Source organism: Vitis vinifera, chromosome 14 (genome assembly GCF_030704535.1).
Source record: "Vitis vinifera cultivar Pinot Noir 40024 chromosome 14, ASM3070453v1".
In the NCBI taxonomy this organism is placed as follows: domain Eukaryota; kingdom Viridiplantae; phylum Streptophyta; class Magnoliopsida; order Vitales; family Vitaceae; genus Vitis; species Vitis vinifera.
In genome coordinates this window covers 27,228,306-27,247,726 of record NC_081818.1, presented here as the reverse complement: position 1 = coordinate 27,247,726, position 19,421 = coordinate 27,228,306, and the positions used below count along the sequence as shown (strand labels likewise).

The following is a 19,421-nucleotide window of genomic DNA, read 5'->3' as shown; positions in this document are numbered from 1 at the left end:
CCACAAAGGATAACCACATACCATTTATTCTTACATTGCCTCTTGGCTTTGGAGCTGTCGTAGAGACTCTTTGAGAAGCATGATTAGCTTAGGTGGCTCCTAGGGGTTCCATGTCCTTGATAGATTTTGTAAATTGGTTGAGTTCCAAGTAAAGAGAGGGTTGGGATGCTTGTTATGATGTGGAATTAGTTGGTGGAAGATGTTGGTTTGGAGTAGAGTTGAAATCTTTCGAAATTTCGTTAGAGGAGGTCAAAGGGCGGGTGATTGGGAAGATCATTGGTGCATCGTTTTTCAGGCACTTACAATATTTTTTTTCTTGTTTTGGCTATCACAAAAAAAGAGAAAAAAAAGGTAGCTCCTAGGGTGTTTTTGATATGTTGTATCTTTTTGGGTTTTGCTAGGAATCTCAAAGTTAGGGCCCTATGGGAATGGTTGTCCTGGCAATCTTGTGGGTTATTTGGCTGGAAATGAATGTGAGGATTTTTGACGAGAGGAAAAAGCTAATGTATGACTTGTTAGGAGAATATTTGGTTTCGCACATCCCTCTAGCTGTTCATCATGGAGTTCTCTAGAATTCTCTTCAGCATCATTTTGGGGACTGAAGTTCTGTCTTGTCTCCTAGTTATAGAACAGTGGTGCTTCCACCAATTGGTGTCTTGGAACTCTATCTGATGGTTTTCCTTGGGCAATCTAGAGCAGATGGTTATTAAACAACTCATTTGGGATCATAGAGGGTGAGATTATTTGAATTGGGCTAGCTATGGAAATAACGATACTTGCTTTACTTTAGGGTCTCAAAGGTGCAACCAAATTGGGTGTCACTAATAGTAAAAGGCGTTTCAGTGATGAACTTATCTTGGATGTCGAAAGACCAACGATCATAGAGACATAGAGGCCTTTTTAGATATGGTCATTGGATTTTGAGGATTATAGACTTGGATAGGGGACTGTGTTGCTTCTCATGGAAGCCTAGATTGGTTAATATGGAAGTTGATGGACTAGTCAAGAGAGGAGCCTCATGCTTGGTTGATTTTGTTGTGGATCTCTTGTCTTCTCGAGTGTGCTTTATTCTTTTGGATGCCAAAGGCTTTTGCCAGCAAAGCTTTTTGTTGCTCTTTTTCTTGTACACTTCTCTTATATATATATTTTCAAGGATTTATCATCCTTCTTCTGCAGTACAAGTATTGTTTCTCGGGGAAAAAAAAGAAACTGTTTAAAAGGGAAACGGAATCCTCCTTTTTGTCATTTTTGCACCATTGTGATCAATGAATTTGCCATCATTACCCTTTCACTTCCATTTCACAAATCCTAAATGGTAATAGTGCTGTATCAGTCACCATAGTGTCAAAAAGTTTATTTTGCTAAGTATCTCTATACATGTAATACCTTGCTAAGTATATCTGAATACCTATTGATCTTTTTTAACCTAGGTTGTTGTTGTGGGTTTAACATTTTTTTTTTCTCATTTTCTGTTCTCATTGTTCAGTTACACCCTTGTAGCAAATACATTCTCATTATTTTCTTTCATGTTCTCCAGAAAAAAAATTATGGATAAAAATATTCTGTTTGGCATTTTCTGATCTCATTGTTCTTACTAGCCTCTCTCTCTTCACAATTATTCTCATTTGGATGTTTCTTTCCTGCATTGCAGAGTGATGAAGTGAGCTTGCAATACAACCAATCTATATACTGGAAGGCTTTCTTGGTGTCAGATAGGATTGCTGTCAAGCATGACTGGTGGAATTCCAGAATCTTGAAAATGACATCAGAGGGACTGGGAAATTTGACAGCTTCTTTAAGTTATTTTAGTGGGCAGCCTGGAAGAAAGGAGGTGATATCTTTTATTGACTTCTCAAGCATTTCTATATCTCCTTTAACATTCTGTTGTATAGTGGTTTCTTTTTGTGGGTGTTTTGGCTGGCTTATTTTAATGAAATGATGTTTCCCTGAGCTTTATCTGTGTGATGTCCTTTACAGGTTCTCAAGGTTGTTCAAGAAGTCATGGTTTGTGAAAAAGTGAAATTCAGCTTCGACAAAAGAAGTGCTGTTTCTGAAAGGATTCTCCTTCCCTGGGCTCCTGCTGTTTATCAGGAGGTGGACCTAAAGGCTACTGGAGGTTGGTAGCTTTTTACCTGCCCAATGTTTCAAGAAGTTAATTCACTGATGGAATTTCTGTTTTTTTAAATACAGGTTGTGCAAAATCATCCAGTGATTATAAATGGTTTTCTTCAGACATGGCTACTGTCTCTGTATCTGCTTCTGGTGTTATTCAGGCAAAGAAGCCTGGTAAAGCTGCTGTTAAAGTAGTTTCAATTTTTGATCCATTCAATTATGATGAGGTAATAATATTTGGATCCTATACTAATTGTTTGTCCTTCATTTCTTGGTTAGCATGGTAGTTTTATGGGAGGTTCTGCAAGGGGGTGTGGAAGATGACCCCTTTTGATGTGTTCCCAATGAGTAGAACTGTAGGATTTTTTATGGTGCAGAGCAATCTAATCTAGTACTGAAGGATCTTCTTGTCAAGTCTCTATATGGTTGCTAGGTCCTTGGAGAATGCTAATTCTTCTTCCTTAGATCCAGTCAATAGTTTTGATAGGGGTTGGCTGCCATCATGCCTACTGATTTTAACTTCTGCTTTTGGTTTCTAATGTGCTTTGTTTGCTTCTTGTATAACTAGGTTGCATGCTGGGCGCCACTACTATATGTGTGTGTGTGTAGTTTGCCTCTTAAAAATAATAGTTCTTTCAGGTCAAAAGAGAAGCAAACAATATACAGACATAGGGTATATACATCTGCAGCCATCTTCAGTTTTGCAGCTAGTTTTGCTTTTGGAGCTGTATAGGTTTAATTTCCTTCTTGATCAGATTTTGTATAGCAGACTGTGAGCATGGTGGGAGAATTCTTCATCTTTCCTTGTTCATAATGTCTGTGTCTGTATGTGTGCATGTGTGTGAAAATAAAGTGCAACACTAACTCCAGTAGCTCATTAAGGCTTTTAGTGAAGAAAAAAGTTTACTATGGATTCAACCAAAAAGATCGCCTCTCATAGCAGCATCTGAGTTTGCCGATCTAGGTCTGGAAGCTAATCTTGTCGAGTCTCTCTAATTATGCAATCCTACCACCAAGGTCCTTACTCCTTGAGGTGTAACAATAGCTGAATTCTTTTTGATGAAAATGTTGGTAGCTCTCATTGCGTTAGCCTCTTGAATTCCTTTTAATAAGCATTGCTTTGCTTCTAACTTAATGTTTTCAATGAGAGTTTGGCTGTGGATTTCTTGGAGATTTGTTCTAGAAATGCAAAGTGTGCAACTCTAGAATTGTGCAGCAGGGAGTTGGCTTCAAGAAATGGTAATCCTAGTAAGGATTCGATGAGATATGTCAGCCTCTAGGATATGTTTTGTTGGGAAATTTGTCTGCTTTAGCAAATTTTGGGATTACTGGTGAACGATTTTGAGAAGGAAATTCAGATAGTTGGATGCCAGAAAGGGTCGTCGAATGGGGCCTCGAGTATTAGGAGGCGGCTTTCTGCTACGTCTTGCTTTGATTGGTTGGAGTGCTCGCTTAATTACAATCAATCAAATAGAGAAGAGAGAGGAGCCAAAAGTGTGAGTAGATGATGTTGAACTGCAAAAGAAGAGTGGGATTTTGCTAAAGTGGGTAGATGATTTTGGAATCTATCTTTTGATTTCTTTGAGGGGCTAATGTCAGCTTCATGGGATGGTGTTTCAAGGCTTTGTTCAACTTGTAGTAAGCAGTTTGCCTGCTCGAAGGCCATATAGGGGCTTTCTGTTTTTCTATTTCTGTAGTGTTTTTGTATTGGGTTGCAATTTGTTGTTTCTCTTTTCCTTTGCTCACCTTTTGACACTACTTGTATACATTGTGTGTTTATTCTAAGCACTTTTAATATATCTACTTGATTTACTTATCAAAAAAACAAATAAATAGATAAATAAGATTATTGGTTCAATTGTTATGCCTTGAGCTAAGCTTTATTCTTTAGGGTTTTAGAATGATTTGTATGTTTATCAAATATATATAAGGCTCAGAATTTAGTTGGGCTTGGTTTAAGTAGGATTGAAACTCTCAACAAAGCCTTTCTTGGCAAATGGTTGTGGAGGGTTGCTATAGAACATAATTGTTTGTGGAAAAATGTTATAGTTGGCAAGTTTAAGGTGAGTGATGATGTGTGGTGTTCCAAAGATGTTGATGAGCCTTGTGGTGTAGGTCTTTGATAGGCTACAAGGAGAGGATTGAGAGTTTTGGGTTAGGACTATCATTTCTATTGGTAATGTTATTAAAACCAAGTTCTAGCTAGATAGGTGGTGTGGTGAGTCCTTTCCTATGTATTGTTTCCCCTCCTTGTTTAGCATTGCTTCTAATACCAATGCTAGAGTAGGTGATCTTTGATTAGACGAGAATGGGTGTGATTATTGGAACCCTTGTTTTCATAGGAGTTCTCATGATTTGGAGTTGGATGAAATTCACATTTTTTTGTTTTTTTGATAAGCAAAAGAGCAATAGATTAAAGAGCCAAAAAGGCTACACAAAGTACACAAGAAGTTTACAAGTGTGCTTTGAAGCAAAAAAACAAGAAGACCCTCCCTTTATTGGCAGCCTAACCAATTCTTAAAATCAATTATAGACAAAGAGTCAACCCAAGCTCTTGATTTGATAGCTCAACATTTTCAGAAGCCTTTCTATTTCTCTCTTTTCAAATAGTCCAGAACAGATAAAGAGGAGTGACATTCTATACCTTCTTTCTCTTCTTTCCAACGAAATGACCATGCCAACTTAGAAACATTGCTTTGATTGAGGAATGCAACACCCAAACCACTCCAAACAAGCAGAAGACCAACTGCCATAACAAAAGCTCCCAACAGAAAAGCTCCTGACCTTGACTCCGCTCCGCACTAACCTATCCTCCACTGAATCTCGCATTGACAATAACTAAATGAAATCAAAGAAACCGGTCAGATGCTTCTCTGTCAAGTCTTATTATTCTTCCCTTTGTGAAGATGACTTTTTGAAGTTTCCAGCTAAAGGGATTTGGAAGCCAGGGCCCCCACTGAGGGCTGTTTTTTGCTTGGGAAGCAGTCTGGGAGAAGATTTTAACCATGGATCAGTTGATGAAGAGGGGATGACAATTAGGTGATAGATGTTGTTTTGTGTGGGATCAAGGAGGAATCAGCTTGCCATTTACTTATTCTCTGCTCCAAAGTTTGTATGCTTTGGGACCTGGTGCTCGCTTTATTTGGTCATCAGTGGGTTTTTCTGAAGGCGATCAGGGAGTTTTTGTTAGCTTGGCAGGACTCAAGAACTTAACCCAAAAAAAAATAAAAAAAATTGAAGGAAATATGGAGCATGGGCTCCCTTTTGTTTATTTTAGTGCATTTGGAAGGAGCAAAACAGCAAAACCTTCAAGGATGAGCAGCATGCAGATCAGATGTTGAAGGACTTCTTTTTCTTGAAATTGTTTTTTGATTGGGCTGGGGCTCATTGGGGGTCTAATTTTTCTTGATGCATTTCACTAAGGGCTTGGCATCTAAATAGGATGTGCAGATTCTCTTGTGCAGTGATGCTTTTTGGTTTTTTTGCTTCTTTCTTTTTGTTCTCCATGTATACTGCCAGTGCACCAGGGATGTGCCCCCTTTTTGCTTTGTGCATTTTTTATTATATCTTATTTATCTATTAAAAAAAAAAAACTCCCACAAGGGGATCCTTGATGACATACGGAGCTCTTGTTTCAAGGTTTTTAAATGCTGTTTCTTAGGTCTTTATTCTTTTTTTCCTGTTAAAGAAAAATGACACGATGTTGTGATTGAGTCTCTTCAGATATGCTAGTGGGATCACTGTAAAGGTTACTAATAGCATTATGTATTCTCATGCACAGTTGGTAGGAGATGAAAACATCCTGTGTGAGACTTAGATGATGTAACTCCTGAAAATTATCTTTGAAACTGCTAACTGGAAATTTTGATGCTCGATATTGTATGTTATATTAGTTTCATTTGCAAATTTTTCTGTCAGAATATGCATCTAATGTTGAGAGTTTTTGTAGATTTTATTCACTTCCTCTATGCATGTTTGAAGGTTTCTATTTCCTTTCCTGTTTTCCTCATTTTGTTAATTTCTTGTATTTATTTATTTCATAGGTGGTTGTTGAAGTTGCTCTCCCTTCATCTATGGTTATGCTGCAAAACTTTCCTGTAGAGACTGTTGTAGGATCACAACTTCAAGCTGCTGTGACAATGAAAGCATCAAATGGTGATCCCGTATTGAACAATAATCTAGAACTTTATTGCTGTCTTAAAATATTCATGTTCTTCCATTAATGTCTATTTGGAATTTACAGGTGCCTATTTCTACAGATGTGATGCTTTCAGTTCATTTGTAAGGTGGAAAGCTGGAAGTGAGTCTTTCATAATTGTCAATGCAACAGGGGAGACTCCTGTCCTGGACAAGCTGGAAAGTGTTGAGCCTTATGCATCAGTATATGGTCCTCCATGTGCATGGACGTATGTATATGCTTCTAGCGCTGGTCGAGCTATGCTGCATGCAACGCTGACCAAAGAATATCAACACCATGATCATCCTTTCCATGGCCCTATTGTTTTACAAGCATCTTCACGTATAGGAGCCTATCTGCCACTTGTTTTGCGTCAGGCAGGTGACGGAAACCAATTTGGTGGTTACTGGATCAATACCGCTCAAGCAGAAGCTCATAGTCAGTTCGAAAATTTGGATGATTTGTTTCTTGTTCCTGGAACACATTTAGATGTCATGCTTGTTGGAGGACCTGAATGGTGGGACAAAAGTGTTGACTTTAATGAAACTGTGGATATTTTAGATGAGCATGCTCGTCTTAAAGATGGAGTTCTTGTGCATGAAGTATCTAGCAGCTATGGGAGTTTGTATAGAGTTTTATGCCAAATTTTAGGAACCTATGTAAGTCTCCACAATTTTTTTTCATAGGCAAATTAGAAGTTTGCATTTTCCTGGCTTTTTTTTTTTTTGATTTATTCAATCCATTTTAATTACGATATATTCTGTCTCTGGCTTCAATTGGCTTAGAAAATTGCTTTCAAACGTGGTAACTTGGTTGGAGATGACCATCCTCTGCCAGCAGTAGCAGAAGTGGAATTGTCACTTACATGTAGCTTTCCTTCATCTATCACACTAATTGCTGATGAACCTGGTATGGATGCTATCCCTTCATGAAAATCACATTCAGAGACTAGTTATTTCATTTACTCTTTAGCATCTAACTTTTATCATTTGGGTGAATTTGTGCCATACTGTTCAGTGAATGAACCTGGTGTTATATGGGCTGCGACTCAAGCTGATCGCAATCCAGAGCGAATTCGTGTCACCCCTATTACTGTGGCAAATGGGCGCACAATTCGAATTGCTGCAGTTGGAATTAGTAACTCAGGAAAAGCTTTTGCAAATTCATCTTCTCTTTGTTTGAAGTGGGAATTGAGCAATTGTGATGCACTGGCGTTTTGGGATGATTCCTATGATTTAGGAGGGTCCAGTTCCGGTTGGGAGAGGTTTTTGATCTTGCAAAATGAATCCAGACTGGTACTGCTAGAACTTTGGTATCGTCAGTTTTATATTATCTTATCTTATTATGGTTTTACTTGTTTGTTGGCTTCTTAATCTCAAGTTTAACCTCTAGGAGGTGATTGGGAAGAGCCGCTAGAACCTAATAGCTGGTTTGCTTCCTTTTGAACTGGAGAGACTTTTGAACCTAATAGTTGGTCACTTAATTGAAGTTGTAGGAATAAGATTGCTTAGTGATGCATGATTCTGATTGCATTTCCATCAATCTTGTGGACTTGTTTTAATTCTATTGCTACTATTCTGGGAAATCCTTGTTAATTCAGGAGAACTGGACAAGCTGAGTTTATCATGTTTTATGATAATGTAATTATTAACAATGCTCCATGCACTGTGGTTCAATGGCTATATTGTGAACTTTATGAGGCTCCATGCATTGTGGTTCGATAGCTCTAATGTGAACTTTATCATGTTTGTTAATTAATTATTCGGCAGGAATCCCATTATTTCTGATTTGTTTTGCTAGGAACTCTCCCAAAATTGCTATTTGGTAAATCATTATTATTTTATTTGGTGCTTCCTGGATTTTTACTGACACAAGTAGACTTTGATTTTCATGTAAGACAATATATGGATTCTTATTTTCCTTTTTGCACTCTCATTAGATTCTGTTGGAACTATAGCTATTCTTGCATTAATCTTTCATATATTGTTTGTATTCTTATAGTTGTTTTGGGTATTCGGTTGATGAAAACTGCTGATTTCTCAGAATCAAATTCTTGGTTGCATTTTTTTTTTCTTGATAGATAACTAGAAAAATTGTATTAGTGGAAATAAAGAAAGGAAAATTTTATGGGTAAGGGTTTGCTATCCTCTAACCAATACAAAGTAGAATAGGGAAAGTACAAGCATCTAAGCAGAAATATGCCCCAGAACACCCAACATACAGCCCCAACCAATACTTCTTAAGCACACACTTGGTGTGGCAGGAAATCCACAATGAGTGCCTCCAAAGAAGAGGCTCCATGTTAGGCCAATCTATCAGGCATCTGAATAAAAGGAGCTTACAAAATTCTTGAAAGGTCAATAATCTTGCGAATATTAAAAATCCAAAACACAAACCCTCATCTCCCCCACTTTCTTCCCTGTGTAATCCATGAGACAGCTACAGCTGATTCTCTCCAAACTAAGGTTATTCTTAGCCAATGAGGGCACCTCTATCAAATCTTCTGATACAGCATGAGTCTCTTGACAAGGCTTCTGTAAATTAGGATTAGTGTGTTTATGGAGGTTTTCTAACATGTCTACCCAGTATGGCCATTACTAAAAGACTCGTTCCAAATGCCCAAAGGAGTCCTATCTAGAATGAACCTCTTTATCGGGGACCTACAACTTGTGAGACTAGGAATTGTTTTTCTTTCACAATTCTGCAGTCAACTGTACATGTAAATGTCTCAGTAAAAACATTATTACTTCCTTTCATAATTTTGTGGTCAAATATGCATAAAGCCAGGCTTATTTTGAATTCTAGTTGTTTTTTTTTTGATAGGTAAAAGGATATTGTATTAAAAAAGCATACACAATGTATACAAAGCAGCAGAATTCTAATAATGAGAAGTGAGGTGGTTGAGAGGAAGACGGTAAAGGTCCTGATTGAGAGGAAGACCTTCTTGATTAGGCTGGAAGGAGATCAAGGAGGTGAATGGTGTTCGATGACAGAGATAAGTAGAGGCTCTGTTTTTGCATTAGGTTTTGAAAAGGAAGCAGTTGGGTGGTTGGTTGAATACTTGAAGAAAGCCATAGCATTGAAGAGTCATATGGGGTTCAACAAAAAATTCAGGGGAAAATGCAGGGCTCATCTGTTGGAAGTTGGCTTCAACAATCATGGAAGGTTCATAAGGATCTCGGAGTTTGCTACCAACAGAAAACCTTCCGTTCTGATCATTCCTGAGGGCGACAAGGGCAGAGGTTGGGAGAGTCTCAAAAATGCGTTAGATACAATGCTGGTGGTCCCATATCCGTATGCAGAAGAAAAAAGAAGGAATTTAAGAGGGGAAAGCTGGCCTCACTACAAAGTAGCCTCGATGCACAGATCATACGCGAAGACAGTTAGTGACGAAGGACCAAGAGGAGGTGGTCTAGTTCCAGTGGGGAGGTGGGCGCGTGCTGTGATATGTGAAAGCAAGTTTGACAGGGAGAATTGGGCTGAGGTTGGAAGATTGGTGGCGAGAAGCTTAGGGAAGAATGGAGTTGTAACGATTGTACCCTTTTCAGCTGGAAAAGGTGTATTTTTCGTTGAAACAACCAAGGAAGCCTTATTCCTCCATGATTTGAGGAAGTTAAGGGTTGGGGAAAGGAACATTATTCAGCTGCGAAGATGGTCGCCGAAGGAAAATGCGGAATTAGACCGGAAATTTAGAGAAGGATGGATCGAATTAAGGGGGTTGCCATTTCACCTATGGTCGGAGGTTCACCTGAAGAAGATTGTGGATCAATGGGGGTCTGTAAAAGAAATTGATTGGCGGACGCTGAAGTTATTCGATCTCAGCAGTGCGAGATTAAAGATTGTAATGAGGGATAGGGCAATCCTTCCAGCCATGTTAGAGGTGACGGATGGGGATTGGGCGTTCACAGTCGTCGTCGTGGTGGTCGGAGATGAAGAAAGACGGAGAGGTAACGAGAAGGGTGAGTCGACTCGGGTGGCTGTCGCTTCTCACATGGAGACAGGTGGAGGAAGGCGAGGGGAGTGCGGCAGATCAACGGATGAGGGAAGGTACCGTGTCGGGGAGGATAACAGACATAGGAAGGAGGGAAATAGGGGTAAGGGCTGCCAGCTCCCGTCACAGTCTCGTTTGAAATCAACAGATGGGATGGACGGGATTGGAGAAGAAGGAGGAGTTCGGGCCGGAGAAGATGAGGCTATTGCTGATGTGGGCTGTCGGGCCCGAGAGAGGAAGGCCCAATTGCTGGCAAAGACTGATCCAAGTGGAGCTGTAATGGGCTGCAAGATTAAAGGCATGCTGGGCTTGGGCCTAAGCCCAGATGGGGTTACCCCAGTTGTTACAGTGGCGTCGTCACGCGAGGAAGAAGAAGACGCTTCTTCTGCAAACGAAAAGGTGAAATCAACTCCTGGACTCCTCGAGTTTCAGTCGAGCAGGTTAGCGGAGAAGAAGGTGTTGCACGGTTCAAGGAAGCGGTGGTCAACTTTCTTTCCCCCAAGCTCAGAGCACCGACAAGGTATTCGGAGCAATAGCGAGCCCATTTCGCGCGGAAAAATCAAGGTGGACAGCGAAGAGGACCCAAAGACAGATGATTTAGGCGCCGAATCTCAGGCAAACAGAGGAGTAAATGCAAGCCCTCTCTTTTCTCCGTGTTTATCAAGGCCTCGCAAGGAAAATTTAGGGGAAAGGGACTCGTCGCCGAGAAAGGAAGCAGATCTGAAAATTTTTTCATCCAACGAAGATATGGAAGGTTTTTTGGGCCGAGTGGGGTCTGATTCTCGTGGCTCAGCAGTCATTGTTAAGCCTTCTTCGCCAGAAACCAGAGGTAAAGGGCCTAGCTTGATAGGGAACTGTGTTCCGAGGGTTGCGGAAAATCTGGAGGTAACGTCTTCACTTTTTAATTCCATCCATCCATTTATACCCTCTTCTAATTCCCTCTTGAATCCTCCCGTACACATTCAGTGTCCCTCTACCCCCATGTCCCCCGACTCATCTTCTCAATCTCTGGCACCCATGGAAAACCGAGTAATCTCTAAATTTTTTTCCAAAAAAGGCAACGATGAAGGTCAATTTCCGGTTGATATTCCTAGTTTAGAAATGGAAACGGAGGTGATCCAGCCTGCTTGTCCTTACCAGATGTCTGAGAGTGTCAATTCTCTCTCAGCTATTTTAAGATCACCTTGCAAGGAGTCCAGTAAGGCTACAGCTCACTTGGGAGGTATTGCGGGCTCTCCTTCGGGCGAGTTCCAAATAGAAGGACTGTCCCCTAGAAAAATGGCAAAAGTACGCGAGGTTTTAAAAAATCTGGATATCAAGGTATATTCCAGGAGGAAGAGCAGATGCTCCACAGGATTGTGAGACTATCTGGTTTTGGTTCGGAGATTAGGGTCACAATAGTTTCACATGAAGATAATCAGTTGGAATACCAGGGGATTGGGCTCAAAGAAAAAGAGAAGGGTGGTTAAGGATTTTCTGAGATCAGAAAAGCCGGATGTAGTGATGTTTCAGGAAACAAAAAAGGAAGAGTGTGATAGAAGATTTGTGGGTAGTGTTTGGACAGCCAGAAATAAGGATTGGGCAGCCCTTCCGGCATGTGGGGCTTCGGGTGGAATTTTGATCATATGGGATGCTAAAAAATTGAGCAGGGAGGAGGTAGTGTTAGGTTCTTTTTCGGTCTCAATCAAGTTTGCATTGAACGGTTGCGAATCTCTATGGCTATCGGCAGTTTATGGCCCAAACATCTCAGCTCTCAGGAAGGATTTTTGGGTGGAGCTTTCAGACATTGCTGGGCTGGCTTCTCCGCGTTGGTGTGTGGGAGGTGACTTTAATGTCATAAGGAGAAGTTCAGAAAAATTGGGCGGTTCTAGATTCACCCCAAGCATGAAGGATTTTGATGATTTCATAAGTGATTGCGAATTGATAGATTTACCTTTAAGGAGTGCATCATTTACTTGGTCAAACATGCAAGTGAATATAGTTTGCAAGAGATTAGATCGTTTCCTGTACTCAAATGAGTGGGAACAAGCATTTCCTCAAAGTATTCAAGGAGTACTACCAAGATGGACATCGGATCATTGGCCGATTGTCTTGGAAACTAATCCGTTCAAGTGGGGTCCAACGCCGTTCAGGTTTGAAAATATGTGGTTGCAACATCCTAGTTTTAAGGAGAATTTTGGAAGATGGTGGAGGGAGTTTCAAGGAAATGGGTGGGAAGGGCACAAGTTCATGAGGAAATTACAGTTCGTTAAAGCCAAATTGAAAGAGTGGAATAAGGCTTCTTTTGGAGAGCTAAGTAAAAGGAAAGAAGATATATTATCTGATTTAGTTAACTTTGATTCATTGGAGCAAGAAGGGGGCCTATCCCATGAACTTTTAGCCCAAAGAGCTTTAAAAAAAGGGGAGTTAGAGGAGTTGATTTTGAGGGAAGAAATACACTGGAGACAAAAAGCTAGGGTGAAATGGGTAAAAGAAGGGGATTGCAATTCAAGATTTTTTCATAAGGTGGCCAATGGCAGGAGAAATAGGAAATTCATTAAGGAGTTGGAGAATGAAAATGGCCTAATGATGAATAATTCCGAGAGCATAAAAGAGGAGATTTTAAGGTATTTCGAAAAGCTCTACACGAGTCCTTCTGGAGAATCTTGGAGAGTGGAAGGCTTAGATTGGTCCCCTATATCTGGTGAGAGCGCGTTTAGGTTGGAATCCCCCTTTACTGAAGAAGAGATTTTTAAGGCTATATTTCAGATGGACAGGGATAAGGCTCCGGGGACGGATGGCTTTACCATAGCAGTGTTTCAAGATTGTTGGGAAGTGATAAAGGAGGATCTAGTGAAAGTGTTTACAGAATTTCATAGGAGCGGAATTATTAATCAAAGCACCAATGCTTCCTTTATAGTTCTGTTACCTAAAAAAAGCATGTCAAGGAGAATCTCAGACTTTAGACCTATTAGCTTGATCACTAGTCTTTACAAGATAATAGCCAAAGTGTTAGCAGGGCGTATAAGAGGGGTACTTCATGAGACCATCCACTCTACTCAAGGAGCCTTCGTACAAGGGAGACAAATTTTGGATGCAGTTTTCATAGCCAATGAGATAGTGGATGAGAAAAGAAGATCAGGGGAGGAAGGAGTTGTATTCAAAATTGACTTTGAAAAGGCCTATGATCATGTGAGTTGGGATTTTTTGGATCATGTGTTGGAGATGAAAGGGTTTGGTATTAGATGGAGGAAATGGATGAGAGGTTGCTTGTCCTCGGTTTCTTTTGCAGTCCTGGTGAACGGTAATGCGAAAGGGTGGGTTAAGGCATCTAGAGGTTTAAGACAAGGAGACCCTTTATCACCGTTCTTGTTCACTATAGTGGCAGATGTGTTGAGTAGGATGTTATTGAAAGCTGAGGAGAGAAACGTCTTGGAGGGTTTCAAGGTGGGTAGGAATAGAACAAGGGTTTCCCACTTACAATTTGCAGATGATACCATTTTCTTTTCCAGCTCTCGGGAGGAGGATATGATGACCCTTAAGAATGTCCTGCTAGTGTTTGGGCATATTTCCGGTTTGAAAGTTAATCTTGACAAAAGCAATATCTATGGTATTAATCTTGAGCAGAATCACCTTTCTAGGTTGGCCGAGATGCTTGACTGCAAGGCTTCTGGGTGGCCTATACTTTACCTGGGTCTTCCTCTGGGAGGGAATCCTAAGACGAGTGGCTTTTGGGATCCTGTGATTGAGAGGATATCAAGGAGATTAGATGGGTGGCAGAAGGCATATTTATCTTTTGGAGGCAGAATTACTCTCATTCAATCTTGTCTCACCCATATGCCTTGTTATTTTCTCTCCTTGTTTAAGATTCCCGCCTCTGTGGCAGCAAAAATTGAGAGAATGCAAAGAGATTTTTTATGGTCAGGCGTAGGGGAAGGCAAAAGAGACCATTTGGTTAATTGGGACGTGGTATGTAAGCCGAAATCGAGAGGGGGATTGGGTTTTGGAAAGATATCTATAAGGAATGTCGCTCTTTTAGGGAAGTGGTTGTGGAGATATCCTAGAGAGGGTTCTGCTCTATGGCATCAGGTGATTTTAAGCATTTATGGATCACACTCCAATGGTTGGGATGTCAACAACATAGTTAGATGGTCTCATCGTTGTCCTTGGAAGGCCATTGCACTAGTCTACCAAGAGTTTTCCAAGTTTACTCGGTTTGTGGTAGGTAATGGGGATAGAATTCGGTTCTGGGATGACTTGTGGTGGGGGGAACAACCTTTGGGTGTCCAATATCCAAGATTACTTAGAGTAGTCACGGATAAAAATGCTCCTATTTCATCAATTCTTGGTTATACCCGCCCTTTCTCTTGGAATTTCACTTTTCGCCGAAATCTTTCTGATTCTGAGATAGAAGATCTAGAGGGCCTCATGCAGTCTTTAGATCGTCTACACATTTCATCTTCGGTTCCAGATAAGAGATCTTGGTTCTTATCTCCTTCAGGTCTTTTCACAGTCAAATCTTTCTTTCTGGCCTTATCCCAATATTCTGAGTCGCCTACAATTTTCCCTACCAAGTTTGTCTGGAATGCTCAAGTCCCTTTTAAAGTCAAGTCCTTTGTCTGGTTGGTGGCTCACAAGAAGGTTAATACTAATGACTTGCTACAATTGAGAAGACCCTACAAAACACTTAGCCCTGACATATGTAAGTTGTGCATGAAGCATGGAGAAACAGTAGATCACCTCTTCCTTCATTGCTCTTTGACGATAGGGTTGTGGCACAGATTATTTCAATCAGCAAAGATGGATTGGGTTTCCCTAAGGAGCATCTCTGACATGTTATCTAGTAATTTTAATGGTTTTGGATTTTCCAAGAGAGGGATTGTTTTATGGCAAAACGCATGCATCGCTATAATGTGGGTGGTGTGGCGGGAAAGAAATGCAAGGATTTTTGAGGACAAAGCAAGGAATTCTGAGTATCTTTAGGACTCTATTTGTTTTCTTACCTCTTTTTGGGCTTTTTGTTCTAAGGTTTTTAAGGGGATTCCTCTTAACATGCTACAACTTGATTGGTTAGCGGCGTGTAACTAGAGTGTCTTTTCTCTTTATGTACTTTCTTTTTTGATTTCTTGTAGTTTTGTTTTTCTTTGCTGGGAGGATTCCTCATCCTTCTTTTGTACCTCTTTTTATCAATATATTCCTTTGTCGTTTCCTATCAAAAAAAAAAAAATGTATACAAAGCAGCAAAAACTAGAAGGGCAAATCACAAAAATAAGCAACTACTCTCTATGGGGAACCTAACCAATTCACAAAATCTAACAAAGACATAGACCCATCCCCAATGTACAATCTAATCTAATCCTAAAATAGGTACAAAAAAGAACTTTTAATTATCTCATCCTAACTTTCACAATTCTCAAAGGCTCTATTATTTCTTTCCCACCAAATAGACCAAAAAAGGCATAAAGGGGCAACTTTCCAAGCCTTTTTCCATTTTTTGCCAACTGAGGAGCTTCCCCAACTCAGGAACACCCCTCTCACAAAAGAGTGCATCATCTATTGAACATCAAATAGAACAAAAATCAGTTACCGCAACATGCAAGCTTTTGGACAGTGTAGGAGAATATGGTCACCCGTTTCTTCATTTGCTTTGCACAAATGACATCTGTTAGGTATATTTCATCCCTTGTTTCTGAGTTGACCTTGAGTTAAAATCTTAGCTTATGTTACAAAGAGGGACCTGTGGTAAATGAGTAAGCTGGATAAAGTGCTCTTAATCAAAGTTTGTCTTCTACCTTTTGAAAGATATTGCCTCTTCCACAAAGCAAACCCTTTTTGGAACTGCTCTTCCACCCTTTCCCAAATCCTAATAGACTTGTAAGAAGCACCAAAAGGGAGGCCTAAGTAGGTGGTTGGTAGGGCACCCACCTTACAGCCTAATACCTCGGTAAGCTCCTCCAAATTTGGGACATCCCTAATTGGAATCAATTCACTTTTCTCCAAATTAATCTTTAGCATTGAATACGCCTCAAACCACATGAAGACCCAACTTAGGGGCTCAAGATTTTCCTTACTAGCATCACAAAATATGAGAGTATCATTTGCAAAGAACAAATGGGAGACTTCCACTCCTACATCATCATTTCCTTTGACTAGGAATCCCTCAATAAAACCACATTCCTTTGCCCTAGAAAGCATGTAGGAGAGGTCTCCATCACTAAGAAAAAAATAGGGAGACAAAGGGTTTCCTTGTCTCAACCCTCTAGAGCTTTTGAATAAACCTGAAGGATTGCCATTTACCAAGACAGAGAAGCAGGTTGTAGAGATACACCATCTAATACAACCTAACCACTTGGAGCCAAACCCCATTTTTTCCATAACTGTAAGGACAAAAAATCTAATTTACGTTTATGAGCCTTTTCAATCCAACTTGCTTATGATTTATCTTAAATTGTCTCTAATTTTGGAATCAATGGTTTCATTTGCTATGAAAACAACATCCAAAATTTGTCTCCCTCTCACAAAGGCATGTTGAAAATCCGAGACCAATGTACCCATCACTCTTTTAAGTCTATTAGCTAGAACCTTAGCTAGAAGCTTGTATAAATCCCCAACTAAGCTAATAGGCCTAAAGTCCTTTAGGTGTTTGGCCCCCTTTATTAGGCAACAATACTAAAAAGGTAGCTTTTGAACTCCTGTTAAAGGATCTTGACTCATAGAACGCTCTGAAGAATCCCATAACCTCACTTTTCATGAGGATTTTTGATTTGGGTCGTGTGGCGGGAAAGAAATGTAAGGATTTTTGAGGATAAAGCAAGGAATTCAAAGTATCTTTGGGATTCTATTCATTTCCTTGCTTCTCTTTGGGCTTTTTGTTCCAAGGTTTTTAAGGGAACTCCCCTTAATGTGTTACAACTTGATTGGATAGCGGTGTGCAATTCCAAAGGGTTGGTCTAATCTAGAGAGTTTGTATGTTTTTACTGTGTATTTTCTTGTTTTTGTATTCTTGTAGTTTAGTTTTCTTTGGTGGGAGGATTCCTCATCCTTCTCTTGTACTTTTTTTTTTCTATCAATATATCCCTTTGTCGTTTCCTATCAAAAAATGAAATCCCAACATCGCCAAAAAGCCAAGGTAAAGCCATCCAGACCTGAGGTCTTATCACCACACAAGCTAGATAAAGCTATAAAAACCTCATCTTTGGTAAAAGGAAACTCCAAGGCTGCTGAACCTACAGATGACAATGAGTTAAAAACCAGCCCACCTATACTCGATCTCCACTCCCCCACCTCAGAAAGCATCGAAAGGCATTTGCCACCCCTTCTAGTAAATCACCATTTACTCTTAAGTTGTCCAAAAAATTCCTCCTTTGGGCATTGGCCATTTTGTGAAAAAATCTTATGTTTTTATCCTTTTCTTTTAGCCACAACTCTCTTGATTTTTGTCTCCACAAAATTTCCTCCAACATTGCCCATTTTTGAAACTCGTTTACCACCCCTCTTTTAACCTCATATTTCTCTGTTGTTAGGGTCTTTTCCCTTTCCTTTGCATCCCACAACCCTAGCTCCACCAAAGCCTCAAGTTTTTTGGTGGAAACATTACTAAAAACATCTTTATTTCATACTTTATGGGCTTGCTTCAAGGTTTTGAGCTTTACAACCAAACTGTGACTGTAAGACCCCTATACATTGTACCCCTCCTACTAGTTCCTAATAAGGTCTTTGAAACCTTCCACCTTTAATCACATATTTTCAAATTTGAATGAAGTCTTTCTTTCCTTGTCCTTTCACCATCTAACATGATTGGTGCATGATCAAAGGTTGGATTTTGCAGGGTTCTATGGACCACGCCATTGAATTGATCCTTTCAATCATCAGAAATGAGAAAACAACCCAACCTACAGGCTAAACAATTGTTTAACCCACCACACCAAGTAAACAAACCACTAGACAAGGGGAGATCTTTAAGGTGTAACTCTTCAATAACCTCCTAAAAGTGCCTTATGGAAGTTGACATTCTTTGACAGTACCTGCTTTGCTCCAGAAATCTCACTACATTAAAGTCCCTACCCACACACCAAGGGTCGCTCCGGAGACCTCTAATAGCACTTAACTCAGCCCAAAAGTCTTCCCTCTCCTCAACCAAAATAGGCCCATAAACCCTCGAAAACATCCAAACAGAGTTATCCTTAGTTTCTGAAATGACATGAAACTAAGAATGCACCATGCTCCATCTTAATAAGCTTCAGCACCCGATTATCCTAAAAAACCACAATCCCCCCTTGCTTGGCCCTTAGCATCCACCGCCCCCCAGTCCAAGCACTTACCCACACCTAGGCTCCTCACCAAACAAGCTAACATCTGTTGAACCTTCGTTTCTTGACGACAAACAAGATTGGCTGAATGCGAACATATCAAAGACTTAATGGCTTTGCGCTTGTCCCCCTTATTAATCCCTCTAACATTCAACGATAGTATACGAAGTTTCATTGACACACTTTGGTCAATTCCCCAAAACTTTTCCTCCCTCTTCTCCCACCAGTTGAATCGATCTTGTAACTAACAGAGCATTCTAATTTCTGTAGCTCCTTCTCAAACTTTTTTTTTTGATAAGCAAGCATATATATTAAAAAGGCTTAAAAGCCGCAAAGCATACAGGGAGTATACGAGGCGGCTATGGCCTCACAAACAAAACACAAAACAACCCAACCCCTAATTGGAGGCTAACCACTCCAAGAATCCTATTAGGGAATTCGACTCCATATCAATGTACACTTTAGCCCAACCCCAAATATTGTACACAAACGAAGTTTTTAACTTCTGAAATGCTAACACCCCCCCTTAAAAGTTAGCCTATTCCTCTTCTTCCATATTGTCCAAAAAATGTATAGCGGAATGGACTTCCACAATTTTTTCCTTTTTCTCCCCACAAAAGAGCCCTTCCAGCTACATAGAACCTTCTTTACAGATTCTGGAAAGACCCACTGTACACCACACAACACAAGAATGATATCCCACAACCCTTTTACCACTGTACAATGAATTAAAATATGATTGATCGTTTCCTCTTCACACCCACACAAGAAACATCGGTTAGGGAATTGCCACCCTCTTCTCTGCAGCCTATCCAAAGTGAGGACCTTCCCCCAAGCAGCTTCCCAAGCAAAA

General features: G+C 40.1%; 1 protein-coding gene across 1 annotated transcript in view; it reads left to right on the top strand.

The window, feature by feature from the left end:
- Positions 1-19,421, top strand: part of LOC100257580 (nuclear pore complex protein GP210) — a 75,318-nt gene that overhangs the window by 18,563 nt on the left and 37,334 nt on the right. Inside the window, exons 6-12 of the mRNA XM_059742663.1 lie at positions 1,652-1,831; positions 1,978-2,116; positions 2,191-2,339; positions 6,156-6,267; positions 6,356-6,948; positions 7,075-7,198; positions 7,307-7,584. Coding sequence (XP_059598646.1) covers positions 1,652-1,831; positions 1,978-2,116; positions 2,191-2,339; positions 6,156-6,267; positions 6,356-6,948; positions 7,075-7,198; positions 7,307-7,584 — 1,575 coding nt within the window. The remainder of the gene's footprint in view (positions 1-1,651; positions 1,832-1,977; positions 2,117-2,190; positions 2,340-6,155; positions 6,268-6,355; positions 6,949-7,074; positions 7,199-7,306; positions 7,585-19,421) is intronic.